General features: G+C 36.4%; 1 protein-coding gene across 1 annotated transcript in view; it reads right to left on the reverse strand.

Moving 5' to 3' along the window:
* Nucleotides 1-22993, reverse strand: part of LOC127626037 (calmodulin-binding transcription activator 1-like) — a 461362-nt gene that overhangs the window by 72379 nt on the left and 365990 nt on the right. Inside the window, exon 6 of the mRNA XM_052101550.1 lies at nt 14515-14586. Within this exon, the coding sequence (XP_051957510.1) occupies nt 14515-14586 (72 nt within the window). The remainder of the gene's footprint in view (nt 1-14514; nt 14587-22993) is intronic.

The following is a 22993-nucleotide window of genomic DNA, read 5'->3' on the forward strand; positions in this document are numbered from 1 at the left end:
CTCTGTTTGTTTGTTAAGAGTGGAAAGCGATTAAAAATGCATAGGCAAAAATGTGATTGAGAATGAAAGGATGAAAAATATGTATATATTTGGCATGCTAGGCCAGCAGAGAAGGCTTTGTTGGTCATGAGAATTCACCACTGTATATATACGTAATATGTATATATATCTATATAAATTTATCAAAGTAGTTTGAGCATGTAGGGACTCGATTACATCATTGGCAGTGCATCATGGAAGTAGTTGGAGCTCTTTAGGAGTACTTTGTTGGCTGTGATTCTATGATTGGTGTATTTCTCTTCAGGATTATGGGTAGTGTAGTTCTTCACCAGGAATTCCACTCAACACGATAAAAAAAAAGAAAGAAATGGAAATAATGTGTTGGCTTCAACAGAAGCATACCATAGATTATTTCCTATTTCTTAATGCTAGTTTTTTCTTTAGCATAATGTACTCTCATAAATAGTTCACAATAAGGTCAAGCACATTTATAACAAAATATTTTATTTTTTAGTAAAGGTGTAACAACTCTTTCAAAATGCATGTTATTCAGAGAACACAAATATGGCCGTGCTCTGAATGAAGCTACAAGTGTCACTATTTTTGCTGTCAAGCAGAAGGTGAATGTTTACGCTGCATTAAGTTCAGTTGTGAGGTGTGTTGATCACAGTCCTGCAGTACCAGCACCACTGCTCCCTTAAGCCCAACGGAAAGAGCAAATAGCTGCGCTTTACTCGGCATGAAATGGAAGTGAATGGACGGGTCAACTGAAAGTGTCACAATTTCAAATGGCTGTCTAAAGCGATGAAGTCAAAAAAAGAAGGGTGTTAGGAAGAATGAAATGTAAACACACTGCGAGGAAAATAAAAACAATACAAGCAGAGAATAACAGAGCATGACTCAGAGACATGGGTTCTGGTCTGTGGGAACCAGGAAGCAATCACATTCCCATAAACAATTGAGAAGTTGCATTTACACTCTAAAATTACATTTTTACTCCACTGATGGTTAGGTTTGGGTTAGGGGTAGAGTTAATAAATGATGTATCGGCTGCCAATATTTATCTTCCAATTATTGACCAAATTAAAACCATCAGCATATCTGTTATAACAGGGGTTTTCAAATTGGTTTAAAGTGAGCCTCCCCTAGCCCCTAGAAAAGAAAAAAATCAGATAGCCGATTTTGCCTCTTCCTTTTCATCGTCCCTACATCGGTGGGAACAATGAGTCCGGCTTTTTGATGCGCATAGGTGATCGATCGCGGGGCTGCATGGTAGAAAAGAATAAACGTAAATCGTCCTCCACCTGAAGCCTTGATCAGTAAGTTGCTTTTAAGCAGGGTCAAAGTGGAAAACCTGCACTCACATAAGTAAGTGGAGGTGAAGGGGATGAGGACTTTCATAGCTTTTCGAGAGGTGGGGAAACTCAGTCAATACAAAGCGATCGATTTTGCAACACGTTTATGCATAAAACGCACTTTAACACGCAAGCTAGCTGGACAGATGTGTACAGACGTGAACCGTTATCAGGGTTCATGAACATTTTTACCAATCATTTTCCATGACTTTGAGGGGAATTTTCATGACCATATATATTTCCTAAAACATCTATGTACACATGCCAAATAAGAAAAATCCATGTCAAAATTTACCACAGCATATCTTAACTAAAATGAATGACAAATGACAAGCAACGTGGTTTACTAGAAAAATAAACATTTATTTAAACAACACTCACTGACAACAGTATGACTGTTAAATAATATAATGTGTCAAACCCTGAGAACTCCATTGTGTAGCCTTCATAAATAAATAAATAAATAAATGACTCGAGGGACAAGAATGTTTGAAAAAAAAGAGAAAAAGGAAATAAAAGTGTGCAGTAACACTGACATTAACTTAATTAAGATTAAAAAAGCAGACTTTAACGCTGTGGAGGCGCGTTAGGTCCCAATGCAAGATAACTCAAGATAAATGATAAACGCGTGTGTTCGTTTTTGTGCAACTGATGATGTCATCGTGCTTAAATAGGCAAAACGCACGCGCACATAATTTTCGTGTTCTGTACTGGGTCTGCAAAAATGTTTTCACATTAACATATTTTCATGTGAACCGTGCTCTGTTTCGGAATAAACTGCCAGCGTGAAAGACCCTGCTTTTTCTCCGGAACACTTATGCGACTCTTGACAGAAAGACCAAGGGACATCAGTGACAACCAGCGCAGGTCTTCGCTCATGTTATAACCATGTCCACTTTAGTGGCAGGCAGCTATATATATCTGAAATACTAGGAGGGGCCCACCAACTAAGAAATTAATGCTGCGAAATCTTAATATTTCCCAGTGTATAGCCAACAAAAACATAAAGACAGGAATTAACTTTGTAAACCTTTATATAGGATTTTGAAAATCCAGCAGAAATAAACAAAACAATATATTTATATGAACATAAATTTAAAGGAAATCAGTCCAATGAAAGACAGCAGTATCCACACAGATGTTCTGTAAAGTAAGACTTAATCAAAATGGAAAAAGAATGACAATGAAAATAAATAAAGTCTAAACTGATCAGTTCAAGGTTGTAGTTTAGTGATGATGCTCAAGTTCCAATTGTCCTTCAAGTGCTCTTCCACATCTCCAAGAAAGACAAAACAGCCCACAGAATTTCTTTCTTGTAGTTAGGATATTTGATAACCCACAAGATAATGCTGTGAGAACAATCCATCGGGTAGAAATCACTTTAACCATATCATTACAGCCTTAGCAACTCATCTGGATCCAAAACCCAAAAATAGAAAGTAACATATAAAGAGTCCATCTACAAAAAAGAAAAGAAATCTATCATATATTATATACATTAAATGAAAACAAATACACAACTAGGAGAAACAAAACTTACAGATTGATCTGGAAACACAGTTTCTCAACCAGGACTCCAAATAAGTGTTGCTGGAGGTGCTAGGATAACCCCATGCTTCCCTCTTCCAAACAAAACTGACTCCTTCTCCTTCTTCTACCCGTTTTAAATACCAGAGGTTCTGACGCTCATGCGCCCCCTAGTGGCGGGTATGAAAATAAACACCAATGTAACAGCTAACACTGTTACATACCCCTCTCCTCAGAAGGAGATTTGCCATAACCATGACAAATCTTAAGATTTTGTACATGATAACGCTTCAGTACTGTCTGTATCAGAAATAAAAGAAACAGAATAATTAACAGGCCCTAACTTTTTGTTAATTTTTGCAGGCCCTTTCCACTTAGCAGACAGCTTAGCCATGAACCCTTCGTCAGCTCTAGATAAAGGATGTGTCCGTACCCAAACCACATCCCCCTCTTGGAAATGCACTGGCTTCCGATGCTGATCATAGTATCGCTTTTGTTTAGCTTGGGCTCGGTTCACATTTTCCTTCACTATAGTAAGGAGTTCTTGTTGTCGGTCAAGGATGGGATATGCAGGGTTATTAGGATCAGGTGGTTTATGTAGAGCTCTCTCCATTGGACCTTTTAATTTTCGTCCGAGCGCTACTTCAGCAGGGGTAAAACCTGTACTTTCGTGGGAGGCTGTATTAATAGCAAACCTGAATTCAGCAATCCATCTATCCCACAGCTTATGGTGGTCTCCGACGTAAGAGGCCATCATGGTCTTCAGGTTTCTATTGACTCTCTCCGTCAGATTAGTTTGGGGATGGTAAGCTGTGGTCAGTTTTTGAATGACTCCCCACTGCTTACACACCAGGCCGAGAAGTTGAGAGGTGAATTGTGCACCACGATCTGAAACCAGGTAGGCTGGCGTTCCCCATCTGGTAAATATCTCCTCTACCAGAATTCGAGCTATATGTGGGGTTTTAGCTGACCTTAGAGGAAACATCTCCACCCACTTGGAACAATAATCCACAATTACAAGTAAATACTCGTTTTGTTTGACACTTTTTGGAAAAGGCCCCATGAGATCGATGCCCATCATGTAGCCAGGTTCAACAATAGGTGTAGATTGCAGATAACCGGATAATTTTGACATGGACGGTTTGTATTTTTGACAGACTTGGCACTCTTTACAATGTTTCCAAACATCAGCTCTGATCGTTGGCCAGTATACAGTTTCCAATAGTCTGAGCAAGGTCTTGAGTTTACCCAGGTGTCCACTAAGCGGATTGTCATGAGCATAATGAAGAAAAGCTTGACGATGGACAGATGGAATCACAAGTTGAAGTTTTTGACCTTTTCGGTCCATCTGGAACACTACGGAATAGGAATCCATTTTCTGTTACATAATGAACTCGGGAGGTGTCTTGTGGGGACTGAGATGGTACTTTGGAAACCATTTCCTGTATTTCTGGGTCATTGTTCTGAGCGATGGCTATCTGTGATAAATCTACTGGCATACTGACTGGTGGTGAGATGGAATTAGACGCTTGAGCTACAGCAATGATGTTAGTTGAAATAGGGAGGCTTGGAGCTCTGGATAAAGCATCAGGTACCACATTACACTGACCTTTTCTGTACTTAACAGTGAAGTGAAATCCTTGTAGTCTTATGGTCCATCTGATGAGACGCGATGATGGTTTGGGGTGTTGAAATGCCCATGTCAATGCAGCATGATCAGTTAATACCTCAAATAGTCGCCCTTCGAGATATGGCCTCCATTTCTCCACTGCCCACACCACTGCTAGGCACTCTTTCTCAGATACAGAGTATGACCTTTCTGCCCCTCTCAGTAGTCTGGATGCATATGCAATAACGTGTTCTTTCCCTGCAGATTCTTGTGTAAGAACGGCTCCCAAACCAATTTCACTGGCGCCTGTTTGAACCCGGAATGGTTGAGTGAAGTCAGGGAGGTAAGAACGGGAGCTTGCATTAAGTCTTGTTTGATAAGATCGAGTGCATGTTGGCACTGATCTGTCCAAATCCAAGTAGAGTTTTTTTGTTTCAAAGCATGAAGTGGAGCAGCCTTCTCTGAAAAACTGGGAATGAACCGATGGTACCAACCAGCCATACCCAAAAAACGTTGAACGCCTTTAAGAGACTGTGGAATGGGAAATGAACTAACTGCTGACACCTTTGTGGGATCAGTTTTAATTCCTTCTCTTGAAACCACATGGCCTAAGAATGTAAGAGATTTTTGAATGAAATTGCACTTTTTGAGGTTGAGAGTGAGACCTGCTTTGTGGAAACAATTAAAGACTTGTTGAAGATGTTGGAGATGGTCTTGCTGATTTTTGGAATACACCACGACATCATCAATGTAAACCATACAACATTTACCTTTCAACTCCTGCAATACATGTTCCATGAGTCTCTGGAAAGATGCTGCTGCATTTTTCAGTCCAAAAGGAAGACGCAGAAATTCATATAACCCAGAGGATGTGATAAAGCCTGTTTTTTGAATGCTATCCGGCTCCATTTCCAATTGCCAATAGCCACTCTTTAAGTCCAGTGTAGAAAACACAGATGCCCCATGTAATGACTCTAAGATGTCCTGTATTTGTGGCATTGGATATGCATCAAGATGAGTTTTGGCGTTTAACCCGCGGTAGTCAACGCAGAGTCTTGATCCTCCATCTTTTTTCTGTACCACTACCACTGGCGATGCCCATGGAGAGCTAGATGGTCGAATGATTTTCTTATCAAGCAGCTCCTTGATTTGACCTTCAACAAAACTCTGTTTTTCGATGGAAACCTTGTATGCTCTCTTTCTAACAGGTAGTTCATCTGTGGTGAGGATACGGTGCTTGACCAAGTTGGTATATCCAATTTCCTGGTTACAAACAGTAGGCCAGCTCAACATCAGATTTTCCAGGTCTTGCTGTGTCTGCTTATCGGTGTCTGCTTTTTCCGAGAGTTGGTGTATAGAATGGAGTACTTCATCACTGCAAAGCTGTAAAGGTATGGCAAGGTAAAAGTTAATGGTAGAATGAATGTCTTGATGAAGGAATGGAAAGAAGACTGGTGTTTCAGCACCTTCTATAGGAGAAAATCCATACTGAGCATTATTGAAGTCCAAGACCATTCCTGATTTCAACAGAAAATCCATGCCCAGTATAATGGGTACTGTTAAATCACTGTCATTCATTATATACAGGGTAAGCTCTACTGGACTGACCCTGCACTTTACTCTCCCACATCACCTTTCCAACAGCGGTTTGGCGTTGTCCGTTGGCTAAAAGGAAAGCTTGTCCTCCACCAGGTAGGTATACTTCTCGTCGGCCTAACTGTTTCCAACATGACTTTTGGATAAGTGACAAAGTACTGCCTGTGTCCACCATAGCAGTTACATGCGTGTCTTGTAGGGTTATGGGAATGATAAGATTTCTGATGTCGTGTTGCATAGAATTTTGGCAAGTCTGGACAACTCTGGTATTGGCTACTGCTGGTTTGCGCTGTGAATCATGATCTGAAAGACTTCTCTTCTTTTGCTCATCCCCATTTATTTGACTCCAGTATTTTTGGACTCAAAAAATCTCGTTCTATCTGTGTGCCTACTTTTACAAGTTCTCCTACATCTTTTATATTGCCACGTAGCAAGCTAGCAAGCCGTGGATTACAGTTACGTAAAATAGCTTGCACCACCTCTCTTTCTAACATGTCCTTCTTCCATCTCAAGCAAAGAGCTCGATAGTGAAAAGCAAAGTCTCTGAAACTTTCTTTTGCGCCTTGTCTCCTCTCCATCAGTTTCCTTACTGCCAACTCTTCATAATCCTCACTGAGAAAAGATTGCAGAAATAATTTTTAAATTGCTTCCAGTCACAGATATTCCCTTTCTCCGCCATCCACCAATCTTTTGCAGTATGTTTAAGTACAGCAGTTAAAGAAGCCAAAATTTCACTATTCTTCAAAGGTCGAACAGCTGAAATACTCCTCACATCGTTCGATGAATAAGATAGGATCTTCGTCCGGCTATTGCTGAAACTAGGGAACTCAATTTTGACTGGTGGGTTGTACTGATTTGCACTGTCCATGACGGTTTGAGTATTTGACTGAAGACTGTAGGTTCGATCTCTGAGGGATCTGTGAACAGTACTGGTATTCATGGGCTGAATTGGGGTGGACATAAAAGGCTGAAAAGATTGTAATCTCTGATCCAATTGTTGATCTCTTCTCTTCAGACAGTCTAGCACTGATTGTCCAAGATCTTGAATGCTCAGTTCTAGATGTTTTCTAACTCTGCTGCACTCACGGTCTATTTGGTATAACAATTTATCTTCTGTGGCTTTACGTTGTGTTTCAACATCAATGACGGAAACTTGTTCACTCACCCTTTGATTGATGTCAGTAATCTGCTCCTCAAGTTTGGTGAAACGTTCTGAGAGTTGTTCTAACATCTCTACAACCGCCGTGGAAGGGCGGTGTGTCGGCTCCTCGTAAATTTCAGGTGGTGGTGGAGGTGGAAATTGAACTTCCTTTGGGCGGTCATCAACTAACACTTCTTCCTCCTCTGAATCAAGGTACAGGTCACTGAACGTGTTAATCAGCTCTCGAAGTGGTTCTCTGTGAGTGCTGAATGGTGCAGATGAGAAATCTGTATCGGGTACGGGCTCATCCCTATCCTGAACTCGCTGACTATCCATTTTATTTATTTATTATTATTTTTTTTTTAACGTGTTAGGGTTTGTTTTGTGACCAACACTGGGAAATTTTCAACAACGATTATGAAGTCTGTGGGTCCCTGTTTGGGTGCCACTTATATAACCATGTCCACTTTAGTGGCAGGCAGCTATATATATCTGAAATACTAGGAGGGGCCCACCAACTAAGAAATTAATGCTGCGAAATCTTAATATTTCCCAGTGTATAGCCAACAAAAACATAAAGACAGGAATTAACTTTGTAAACCTTTATATAGGATTTTGAAAATCCAGCAGAAATAAACAAAACAATATATTTATATGAACATAAATTTAAAGGAAATCAGTCCAATGAAAGACAGCAGTATCCACACAGATGTTCTGTAAAGTAAGACTTAATCAAAATGGAAAAAGAATGACAATGAAAATAAATAAAGTCTAAACTGATCAGTTCAAGGTTGTAGTTTAGTGATGATGCTCAAGTTCCAATTGTCCTTCAAGTGCTCTTCCACATCTCCAAGAAAGACAAAACAGCCCACAGAATTTCTTTCTTGTAGTTAGGATATTTGATAACCCACAAGATAATGCTGTGAGAACAATCCATCGGGTAGAAATCACTTTAACCATATCATTACAGCCTTAGCAACTCATCTGGATCCAAAACCCAAAAATAGAAAGTAACATATAAAGAGTCCATCTACAAAAAAGAAAAGAAATCTATCATATATTATATACATTAAATGAAAACAAATACACAACTAGGAGAAACAAAACTTACAGATTGATCTGGAAACACAGTTTCTCAACCAGGACTCCAAATAAGTGTTGCTGGAGGTGCTAGGATAACCCCATGCTTCCCTCTTCCAAACAAAACTGACTCCTTCTCCTTCTTCTACCCGTTTTAAATACCAGAGGTTCTGACGCTCATGCGCCCCCTAGTGGCGGGTATGAAAATAAACACCAATGTAACAGCTAACACTGTTACAATGTATTCTATTAAAAACAGGATAAAGTTTGTGATACTGAGGCTTTTAATGATTGCTCCTCAAGAAGTGAATAATAACACTGCTCAGACTCACAAGCAAACATCCCCATAAGCTTAAGTAATATTACAAGTTATTACATACAAACATTTAAAGCCTTAATATATTCAAACAATAATGTCAATATGAAATGTACTAATTCCTTGTACACTATCCATCTGAACTTGAGCAATCGTGAGCGAACCTTTCTGTCGTTAATGAGGTGCCAAATGTGACGCCGCATGGCGCTACGCATAATCACAATGTACTCAGTTTACGCAGCACTGCATTTTGCATACTACTGCTCTGCGCGAGCTCCGAGTAGCACTTATTCACGTATCTCCGCGATCGCGCCAAACTTGAACAAATATTAGCACACTTGTACTGCTGAAAATATTTTTTAGAAAATTACTTTTTTCCCCCAAAACATTCAGTGTTAACTTGTTTTTCCATGACTTTTCCAGGTCTTGAAAACACAATTTCTAAATTCCATCATATTTCCAGGATTTTCATGATCACGACGCGCCTCCTCTGGGCTCTCTGGCGCCCCCCCAGGGGAGGCACTCCTCACCAATTGAAAACCTCTGTGTTATAAGCATAAAAACGATTCAAATGCACAATCCAGAATTAACAATAGCCACAACATGTAGAAGGACTGACACTCCTAAGCACATGTAATATGTTTTTTCTTTTTGGCACTGATCAGTGTTGCCAACTATTTTCAATGGAAAGTAGCTAAAGCCTGCTCGAAAAGTAGCTAAATGTCGCCAGATGACGTCATGCGTCATTAGCATATTAATGATGTCATCGCATCGTATTTGCATTCTGCCTAATTTGTCGGTACTGTAGCCTACGTCAGTTTATAATAACGGTTATCTCCCCTAAACCGTGCTCATACTGTTTTTATATAAGTATATAGCCGAATGTCCAGTAAAACGGTTCTCAATTACATATTTTCTGTTAGACAACGGAACGGAACGGAACTTAGCTAACGTTACATGTTAATGAGTTTGAAGAAGGTTTATTGTTGTGTTTGGATAAGTAAAATGTATAGAGTCTGTAAATATACGATCTGAAGTCGGAGAGTTCAGAAACCGAACCGGAATGAACTAAAACTCTGATTAGTAGTGAATATAAGCGTATGCCAAGAAAAAACGGTCAAATTAAATGTTTTGAATTAAAACAAAGGAGAAGGCAGCTGCTATGTGATCAATGATTGGTTCCTGCTAACACAGCGTGCACATGTGCAGCTCATTCATGTCTATGTCCGCTGGCGTGCAGTCAACGGAATGTGCTGCTCCTCTCAGCCCAGCCGCTCACTGAACAGAGCAGACGCAGCGTGGAAGTAAGACCTCACGCTTGCAGTACTGGCGATATTTGGAATTTGGAAAGTTGCTAAGGTTTGTCCAAAAAGTCGCTAGATTTGTCGCTAGTAGCTTTTTTAAAAAATGTTGCTAAAGTGGTCTGAAAAGTCGCTAAAAATAGCGACAAAGTCGCTAAGTTGGCAACAATGGCATTGATGAGGAAAAGTCCAGTCAGTGCTGTGAGTGCTAGCAGTGGGTGGCGCCCTCTAGCGGTCTGGATACCATAATCCATTATATTACTTCTTTTTCTTTCGGCAGCTCCCGTTAGGGGTCACCACAGCAGACCATCTGTGATCCGCATATTTGATTTGGTACAGTTTTACGCCGGATGCCCTTCCCCCCAGTGGCTGGGGGACTCCTTAAAATATACATACCTGTTGAATGTCTTATATCATTTACACCTAAAAATACAACTCTCTTTTGGCGCCACTCTGTGGTCATTTCACCTTGAAACTGGAGCAAACACAGTTCAACTACACAACACTTCCAGCATCGGAGACTGGGGGGAGTGCTTTAAATTTCATAAGCGCAGATCGATTTCAGCAGCAAAAATGTCAATCTACTGTTGCAGAAATCATAGTGTGATCAGTCTCAAGGCAAATATGCCACTGAAAGTGATGGAAAATGCCTACATAATAAATTCCACTTTTTGTTATAGTTCTTATTGTATTCTAGACCTATATAGACATAGTATCATATAAAGGGCGATTTGACTTTAATTCAGTTTTAAAGGTAAGAAAGAGCAAATACATTCTCAATCTAATTTAATCTTTTGATAAACATAAATGTTCAGTCTGAATAATTAAAGTATTTGACATAAAATGATTTCACTATATATATATATATATATATATATATATATATATATATATATATATATATATATATATATATATATATATATTTAATTTTTAAAGCTACTAAATGCTCCTTTAAAATCAAATCCAGTGGGCAAATCTATCTGAAAATTTTTCTTAAAGTTATTTTCTGACCCTGGTTGCATGAAAGCCAGCCAATTCGATTTCTAAAAGGAAATATAGAAAAATATTATGCTTCATCTGTGGCTCTTTCTGGAAACTGTGTCGGTTATTGCGCTTTTTTAAATCGACTTGACATGAAAGGGGCTACTTACAATATAATCATGAATGCCAAGAAATGTAAAACATATTTTTGTCTCTTTTCATACTTTTTCTGTATTTATTTCATTATTTGTTCTCTCTTCTTTTCTGATGAATCGTGCAATTTTTTACTTAATTTCCAGTTGAATTGTAGATCAAACCCAAGATACCCAAGAAGTCTCATGGGCTTCCAAGTTTGTAAAACTTTCTGTGACAAATGTGACCGAAGGACAGAGGCTGACCTTGATGGGTGTGATTGAAAGTCCCAAATGGAATGTGTGTGTTTGTGTGAGTGTGTCTGAGCTATCGGAAAACTCGGTGGTCTTCTGCACGCCGTGACGGGCACCAATCACTGTTGTGTAACCTTGTGATTCAGCGCGTTCTACTGGAGTATAAATCAATGGGCATCTCTGAGCACTTACACACTCTAGGCTCTGCGTCTGTGTGTTGGGGCAAAAGTTAAAATATTGGTTTCAAAACTTTTGGTCGCATGATGGAGCATCACTTTTACAAACCGCAAAGATTTTCTTCTACCTCTTTGCAACTCACCATCCCATTGAAATCAATGGATTCACAGAGTGTAAAATCTAATGGGAATGTGCTTTTCTGTGTAAAGCTGCTGTGGACCTATTTGTATTAAAGTGAAGGAAAAACTCTTTTCTCACTACATGTCTTTGGCCATCTGGAAATGATGTCTGTAAATATCATCACTTCTTGTTCTGTAAAGAGAATGTATATGCAAACTCTTATGTAATTACATTAATATGTACATAGTGATGTTTTATAAATCAAACACTGCTGATGATAATATGGTTGTGATTCAGCAGATGTGCGAGACTAAATATGAAAGTTTTGGGTGTTGTGAGTGTGTGAATTGTATTTTTCCAGTTTACTCCTTGTGTAATGTGGGTGGACTCTCTCTATCTCTCTGTAATCGATCATTCTTACCAGGCCAGCTGAGCACAAGCCTGCGTAACTGTGGGAAACCCGACAGCTAAGATTAGCTTTATCACCACATTCTCTCTCTTTTTTTCCTCTTTTTTTTTTTTTTTTAATGTTTCATTAGAAATCTGTGGAGGTTTGTATCGAGCAGCCCAAATTGTTATCCAAATGCCAACATTTTCCTAAGGATTGTAGAGAATTTATTAAACAAAAGTTTCTTTTGTTTTATACTGGTAATATGTAAATATTAGGGCTGTCAATTGCTGATTAATTCATTAGATTAATGGCATAAATAAATATTTGCATAGAAATCCTCTCAAGTAACAATTATTCAATATGTATTGATTAAATACTTATAAATAGTTATATTTAATCACACATAAATATATATTATAAATTAGGGATGTCGATTTAATGGATTAACTAATTATATAAAAAATAAAGCAATACAAAATGTACACAATTAATCATGTCCACAGCCATTAATAAAGAATATTCTTTCCATATGAGCAATTCAAACCTGTTTTCTCCAGGGGGCAGTAAGCGTAACTCAATGTGTAGGCAACATGCAGCTCAAATATACAGAGAAGAAACCACTCTTACCGAGAGCAGACAACACAACATGAGAACACGTTATTGCATACAAACACAGCTTGATGGAGCGCAAATTCGAAGGCAAGGATCTCAGTGCATATTTTTCTACGTTTCAAAGATCCCTAGATTTTGCGCTCCGTCCAGCTGTGAATTGTGCCCTGTCCAGCTGTGTTGAAACGCAAGAACGCATTCTTATTATGCACTGTCACAAGAGTCAAGAGTTTGGTTTGTTCTCTTTATAAGCTATGTATTGCCTATATAGCTGGAGTTTCGCTTACTGCCCCCTGATGAACACAAGTGGTACATCAAGCTTGAAATGGTAGGAATATTCCTTATTTTGATCTGGCAATATGAACCATGCCACTAAATGAAACAATTCTGGAAGTCTACATTAGGTCACAATAGCAATAAGATTTCATGAAGATTACGTTCTAATACTTTTCAATCACCCACTCCTGATAACCATGTTATTAATTATGATAATTAAAATAGGAAATAGTCAATGTAGTTACAGTACATAGAAATCAAAATTTTTTCTTCAGTATAGAGCCACGGCTGTCTTCTTGTTCTTTCGGCTGCTTGCCACAGCAGACCATCTGTCATCTGCATATGTGACTTGGCCTGATGCCCTCCCTGACGCAACCCCCAGTGGCTGGGGGACTTTCACTGACACCTACAGGGCAATCTTAGAATCTCCAATTCACTTAACATGTATGTTTTTGGACTTCGGGAAACCGGAGCACCTGGAGGAAAACCATACGAACACAGGGAGAACATGCAAACTCCACACAGAAAGGCCCAGTTGAGCCAGGACTTGAATCCAGGACCTTCTTGCTGTGAGGTGACAGTGCTAACCACTGAGCCACTGTGCTGCCCTTATAGAGCCACAGCTGTAACGCTGAAAAAAAAACACTTCCGGTGTGAAAGCCCTTGAGTTACAATGTAGTTGCGCTGAAGCTTCGCACACGCATTGCTCAAGGTTGTGATGTGAAACGGGCGTAATCTCTCAATCCACCTTGCTGCTTGCAGCAGGTAAAAGATGAAACAACCGTGCTATTTATTTCTTTTGTATTCTAGCTGGAGATAAATGCCATACTGTTGGGTACATTAGCCCTAGGCTAATTTATACATTTATACTTTATACATTTGTTGTTTCCAGGTCTCTATGCTTTAATGAGATGCCTTCACTATGACGTGAACATTAGTGGCGTTAGCTTCATAAATCTTCAGTGTGCAAGTCTGCATTTTAAAAATAGATTTTCACTGCAAATCTTTTTCTGTGTGTGTGATTTCCCATACAGTGAATTATTGCATGTCAGCTGTGATTGTTTGCCATGTTAATTTTGCGCTTGTGTAGTGTTTTTCACTGATCTAGCACGGTGGAGACTTTCCATTGACTTTTATTTTTTTAATACTGAGCAAATTACATTTTGTGATAATAATGATATTTTCTATTCCCTAACCAACCCCTAAACATAACCATCACAGAAACTTCAGAATTTTTATGGCATTATTTAATATGTTTATTAAGCCGTTTATATCAGACGTGCACCCACACACGCACACAAACAATCTCTATAAACACTTCTTTATTTCTGTTGCCATGATGGATTTTGTTAACTGTCTGATTCTGATGTTTGAAGCCTTCCAGCTAAATTCATTCCTCTCTCTCTGTGGTTAGATATCTCAGATGTTGCAGTACAATAGCAGGATTTCATCTCAAACATGCATCTCTAGTTAGTAATATAATCTGACAAATGTGTTTATGACTCTCAATTACCACTACTTCTCTCTGACTGTTCTTGCATTTAACAGATGGAGAAAAAAAAACTAGAGAGAGTTCAGTGATGATTATTGCTGTTGTGCTGTCTACCTGAGTTTAAACACACTGTGAAGACAAGCAGAACTCTTACCTGAAGTAGCCAATAACAGCGTCGGTGGAATGTGGGAATTATGGAGGAGTGGACATAGCAGCCGTAAAGACACTGAAACAAAAAACAAAGCAAACTAACAGTTAAACACTGGAATATTTTACAAAAACAACCTGTTAAATACTACATTCAAAACATTAACTACACAAACAATCAAGTAACACTGCAATAAACTATACAAAATAAGCAAAAAACAGTAAAACACTGGGAATAAATGAGAACCATTTGTTAAACTCTGAGAAAAAACTATGAAAACAAACTATCAGTTAAACACTGAGAAAAACTACACTCACAAACTATCAGTTAAACACTGATAATAAACTACACACACAAACTACAAGTTAAACACTGATAATAAACTACACACACAAACTATCAGTTAAACACTGATAATAAACTACACACACAAACTACCAGTTAAACACTGATAATAAACTACACACACAAACTACAAGTTAAACACTGATAATAAACTACACACACAAACTACAAATTAAACACTGATAATAAACTACACACACAAACTATCAGTTAAACACTGATAATAAACTACACACACAAACTATCAGTTAAACACTGATAATAAACTACACACACAAACTATCAGTTAAACACTGATAATAAACTACACACACAAACTACCAGTTAAACACTGATAACAAACTACACACACAAACTATCAGTTTAACACTGATAATAAACTACACACACAAACTATCAGTTAAACACTGATAATAAACTACACACACAAACTATCAGTTAAACACTGATAATAAACTACACACACAAACTATCAGTTAAACACTGAGAAAAACTACACACACAAACTATCAGTTAAACACTGATAATAAACTACACACACAAACTATCAGTTAAACACTGATAATAAACTACACACACAAACTATCAGTTAAACACTGATAATAAACTACACACACAAACTATCAGTTAAACACTGATAATAACTACACACACAAACTATCAGTTAAACACTGAGAAAAACTACATACACAAACTTCCAGTTAAACACTGATAACAAACTACATACAAAACTATCAGTTAAACACTGATAATAAACTACACACACAAACTATCAGTTAAACACAGAGAAAAACTACACACACAAACTATCAGTTAAACACTGATAATAAACTACACACACAAACTATCAGTTAAACACTGATAATAAACTACACACAAAAACTACCAGTTAAACACTGATAACAAACTACACACACAAACTATCAGTTAAACACTGATAATAAACTACACACACAAACTATCAGTTAAACACTGATAATAAACTACACACACAAACTACCAGTTAAACACTGATAATAAACTACACACTCAAACTATCAGTTAAGCACTGATAATAAACTACACACACAAACTACCAGTTAAACACTGATAATAAACTACACACACAAACTACAAATTAAACACTGATAATAAACTACACACACAAACTACCAGTTAAACACTGATAATAAACTACACACACAAACTACCAGTTAAACACTGATAATAAACTACACACACAAACTACCAGTTAAGCACTGATAATAAAATACACCCACAAACTACCAGTTAAACACTGATAATAAACTACACACACAAACTATCAGTTAAGCACTGATAATAAAATACACCCACAAACTACCAGTTAAACACTGATAATAAACTACACACACAAATCATCAGTTAAGCACAAAGAATAAACTACACACACAAACCATCAGTTAAGCATTGAGAATAAACTACACAAAAAACTACCAGTTGAACACTGAGAATAAACTACACACACACAAACTATCAGTTAAACACTGATAATAAACTACACACACAAACTACCAGTTAAACACTGATAATAAACCACACACACAAACTATCAGTTAAACACTGATAACAAACTACACACAAAACTATCAGTTAAACACTGATAATAAACTACACACACAAACTATCAGTTAAACACAGAGAAAAACTACACACACAAACTATCAGTTAAACACTGATAATAAACTACACACACAAACTATCAGTTAAACACTGATAATAAACTACACACAAAAACTACCAGTTAAACACTGATAACAAACTACACACACAAACTATCAGTTAAACACTGATAATAAACTACACACACAAACTACCAGTTAAACACTGATAATAAACTACACACTCAAACTATCAGTTAAGCACTGATAATAAACTACACACAAAACTATCAGTTAAACACTGATAACAAACTACACACACAAACTACCAGTTAAACACTGATAATAAACTACACACACAAACTATCAGTTAAACACTGATAACAAACTACACACAAAACTATCAGTTAAACACTGATAATAAACCACACACACAAACTATCAGTTAAACACTGATAACAAACTACACACAAAACTATCAGTTAAACACTGATAATAAACTACACACACAAACTATCAGTTAAACACAGAGAAAAACTACACACACAAACTATCAGTTAAACACTGATATTAAACTACACACACAAACTATCAGTTAAACACTGATAATAAACTACACACAAAAACTACCAGTTAAACACTGATAACAAACTACACACACAAACTATCAGTTAAACACTGATAATAAACTACACACACAAACTACCAGTTAAACACTGATAATAAACTACACACTCAAACTATCAGTTAAACACTGATAATAAACTACACACACAAACTACAAATTAAACACTGATAATAAACTACACACACAAACTACCAGTTAAACACTGATAATAAACTACACACACAAACTACCAGTTAAACACTGATAATAAACTACACACACAAACTACCAGTTAAGCACTGATAATAAAATACACCCACAAACTACCAGTTAAACACTGATAATAAACTACACACACAAACTATCAGTTAAGCACTGATAATAAACTACACACACAAACTATCAGTTAAGCACTGATAATAAAATACACCCACAAACTATCAGTTAAGCACTGATAATAAACTACACACACAAATCATCAGTTAAGCACAAAGAATAAACTACACACACAAACCATCAGTAAAACACTGAGAATAAACACACACAAACTAGCAGTTAAACACTGAGAATGAACTATACACACAAACTATCAGTTAATCACTGAGAATAAACACACAAACTAGAAGTTAACCACTGAGAATAACTACACACACAAACTATCAGTTAAGCACTGAGAATAAACTACACACACAAACTATCAGTTAAGCACTGAGAATAAACACACAAACTAGCAGTTAAACACTGAGAATAAACTACACACAAACTACCAGTTAAACACTGAGAATAAACTACACACACAAACTAGCAGTTAAGCACTGAGAATAAACTACACACACAAACTATCAGTTAAGCACTGAGAATAAACTACACACACAAACTAGCAGTTAAACACTGATAATAAACTACACACACAAACTAGCAGTTAAGCACTGAGAATAAACTACACACACAAACTAGCAGTTAAACACTGATAATAAACTACACACACAAACTAGCAGTTAAGCACTGAGAATAAACTACACACACAAACTATCAGTTAAACACTGAGAATAAACTACACACACAAACTATCAGTTAAGCACTGAGAATAAACTACACACACAAACTATCAGTTAAACACTGAGAATAAACTACACACACAAACTACCAGTTAAGCACTGATAATAAACTACACACACAAACTACCAGTTAAGCACTGATAATAAACTACACACACAAACTACCAGTTAAGCACTGATAATAAACTACACACAAAAACTACCAGTTAAACACTGATAATAAACTACACACACAAACTACCAGTTAAACACTGATAATAAACTACACACACAAACTATCAGTTAAACACTGATAATAAACTACACACACAAACTACCAGTTAAACACTGATAATAAACTACACACACAAACTATCAGTTAAACACTGATAATAAACTACACACACAAACTATCAGTTAAACACTAATAAACTACACACACAAACTATCAGTTAAACACTGATAACAAACTACACACAAAACTATCAGTTAAACACTGATAATAAACCACACACACAAACTATCAGTTAAACACTGATAACAAACTACACACAAAACTATCAGTTAAACACTGATAATAAACTACACACACAAACTATCAGTTAAACACAGAGAAAAACTACACACACAAACTATCAGTTAAACACTGATATTAAACTACACACACAAACTATCAGTTAAACACTGATAATAAACTACACACAAAAACTACCAGTTAAACACTGATAACAAACTACACACACAAACTATCAGTTAAACACTGATAATAAACTACACACACAAACTACCAGTTAAACACTGATAATAAACTACACACTCAAACTATCAGTTAAACACTGATAATAAACTACACACACAAACTACAAATTAAACACTAATAATAAACTACACACACAAACTACCAGTTAAACACTGATAATAAACTACACACACAAACTACCAGTTAAACACTGATAATAAACTACACACACAAACTACCAGTTAAGCACTGATAATAAAATACACCCACAAACTACCAGTTAAACACTGATAATAAACTACACACACAAACTATCAGTTAAGCACTGATAATAAAATACACCCACAAACTATCAGTTAAGCACTGATAATAAAATACACCCACAAACTACCAGTTAAACACTGATAATAAACTACACACACAAATCATCAGTTAAGCACAAAGAATAAACTACACACACAAACCATCAGTAAAACACTGAGAATAAACACACAAACTAGCAGTTAAACACTGAGAATGAACTATACACACAAACTATCAGTTAATTACTGAGAATAAACACACAAACTAGAAGTTAACCACTGAGAATAACTACACACACAAACTATCAGTTAAGCACTGAGAATAAACTACACACACAAACTATCAGTTAAGCACTGAGAATAAACACACAAACTAGCAGTTAAACACTGAGAATAAACTACACACAAACTACCAGTTAAACACTGAGAATAAACTACACACACAAACTAGCAGTTAAGCACTGAGAATAAACTACACACACAAACTATCAGTTAAGCACTGAGAATAAACTACACACACAAACTAGCAGTTAAACACTGAGAATAAACTACACACACAAACTAGCAGTTAAGCACTGAGAATAAACTACACACACAAACTAGCAGTTAAACACTGATAATAAACTACACACACAAACTATCAGTTAAGCACTGATAATAAACTACACACACAAACTATCAGTTAAACACTGAGAATAAACTACACACACAAACTATCAGTTAAGCACTGAGAATAAACTACACACACAAACTATCAGTTAAACACTGAGAATAAACTACACACACAAACTACCAGTTAAGCACTGATAATAAACTACACACACAAACTACCAGTTAAGCACTGATAATAAACTACACACACAAACTACCAGTTAAGCACTGATAATAAACTACACACAAAAACTACCAGTTAAACACTGATAATAAACTACACACACAAACTACCAGTTAAACACTGATAATAAACTACACACACAAACTATCAGTTAAACACTGATAATAAACTACACACACAAACTACCAGTTAAACACTGATAATAAACTACACACACAAACTATCAGTTAAACACTGATAATAAACTACACACACAAACTATCAGTTAAACACTAATAAACTACACACAAAAACTACCAGTTAAACACTGATAATAAACTACACACACAAACTATCAGTTAAACACTGATAATAAACTACACACACAAACTACCAGTTAAACACTGATAATAAACTACACACACAAACTATCAGTTAAACACTGATAATAAACTACACACACAAACTATCAGTTAAACACTGATAATAAACTACACACACAAACTACCAGTTAAACACTGATAATAAACTACACACACAAACTATCAGTTAAACACTGATAATAAACTACACACACAAACTATCAGTTAAACACTGATAATAAACTACACACACAAACTATCAGTTAAACACTGATAATAAACTACACACACAAACTATCAGTTAAACACTGATAATAAACTACACACACAAACTACCAGTTAAACACTGATAATAAACTACACACACAAACTATCAGTTAAACACTGATAATAAACTACACACACAAACTATCAGTTAAACACTGATAATAAACTACACACACAAACTATCAGTTAAACACTGATAATAAACTACACACACAAACTATCAGTTAAACACTGATAATAAACTACACACACAAACTACCAGTTAAACACTGATAATAAACTACACACACAAACTATCAGTTAAACACTGATAATAAACTACACACACAAACTATCAGTTAAACACTGATAATAAACTACACACACAAACTACCAGTTAAACACTGATAATAAACTACACACACAAACTATCAGTTAAACACTGATAATAAACTACACACACAAACTATCAGTTAAACACTGATAATAAACTACACACACAAACTACCAGTTAAACACTGATAATAAACTACACACACAAACTATCAGTTAAACACTGATAATAAACTACACACACAAAAACTATCAGTTAAACACTGATAATAAACTACACACACAAACTATCAGTTAAACACTGATAATAAACTACACACACAAACTACCAGTTAAACACTGATAATAAACTACACACACAAACTATCAGTTAAACACTGATAATAAACTACACACACAAACTACCAGTTAAACACTGATAATAAAATACACACACAAACTATCAGTTAAACACTGATAATAAACTACACACACAAACTACCAGTTAAACACTGATAATAAAATACACACACAAACTACCAGTTAAACACTGATAATAAACTACACACACAAACTATCAGTTTAACACTGATAATAAACTACACACACAAACTATCAGTTAAACACTGATAATAAACTACACACACAAACTATCAGTTAAACACTGAGAAAAACTACACACACAAACTATCAGTTAAACACTGATAATAAACTACACACACAAACTACCAGTTAAACACTGAGAATAAACAACACAAGCATCACTTAAACACCACTACAAACTACACCAACATCAAATAAACATCAGAAACAACTACAAAAACCATCAGTTAAAAATGAATATAAACAATGAAAGCATCAGATAAATTCTACAACAAACTACACAACCCATCAGTTAAACATAACAACAATCTTAAATCACTTTTATTGTCACTACTCCATTACACAAGTGAAATGATGTTTGAAATGCTTATGTGCGTGCTACAGACATTGCAGCCATACATGTAAATACAGTAAGTACACTCAACAGAATAACAATGTACCGAATAACAATATAACAGAAACCATTAGATATAAACAGAATAAACTACAGAAGTATCAGTTATACACCACAACAAATTATATTATATTACAGTACATCCAAAATGCACCCAATCTCCCTCTCTTATTCTATCACAAAAAACAAACCTAACTCCTTTTTTCCTTTTACTGTAGACATATGAAACTTTTTCTTAACCATATGACTGTCTCTATAGGTATGTGATCTTTATATACTTGCTCTGCGTGTGTGTGTGTGTGTATTTGTGTGTCTTTCAGTGCCTCTGTTCCTGTGTATTTGTGTATTTATATATATAAATATATATACATATACTGTAACTAGTGTCCTTCATAGCTTGTCGATAACGGGAACTGTAAGTCTATTTACAGCACTGGGCCATGAGATCTGTCTCGGCTTATATTGTACACTCAGATGGCTGAATTTTACTGGAATAAATCTAATCTCAATTCACATTCCCACACACACACACAGTCAGAGAAATTAGCATTATAAAATATGTCAGGGGATGTACATTGTCTCTATCAATTATGAATTGCATACATACAAACAAAAGTATGCTAAACATATATTAAAACACATGTTTCTTTCATAGCAGCTAATTTGTACAAACTGTTGCCATCCCCCACCAGTAGTGTGTATAGTGTAGGCATGGAGGTGTTTATACCAGTGGGAGTTGTACAGAACTGTTTGGCAACTGTGAGATTAGGAGATGACAGCGTCAGAGGGCATTATTTGCCATCTAGGGCCCCAGACAGATGCCAGGGGCCCACACGCTGAGCAATTAAACCCTAATTACATTCACATGATTAGATCAGCGCCATTGTCGTGTCTGAGAGACGCTCCTACGTACAGTAACACGCTCACACACACACACACACACACACACACACACACACACACACACACACACACACACACACACACACACACACACACACACACACACAGACAGATGCAAGGTGCCTTTCAGTTGTGTATAACAGCACAGAAGCGGATGCGAAAATCTAAATATGTCCTACAGGGGAAATCTGAGTTTATTCCT

This window comes from Xyrauchen texanus, chromosome 32 (assembly GCF_025860055.1).
Source record: "Xyrauchen texanus isolate HMW12.3.18 chromosome 32, RBS_HiC_50CHRs, whole genome shotgun sequence".
Taxonomy (NCBI): Eukaryota; Metazoa; Chordata; class Actinopteri; order Cypriniformes; family Catostomidae; genus Xyrauchen; species Xyrauchen texanus.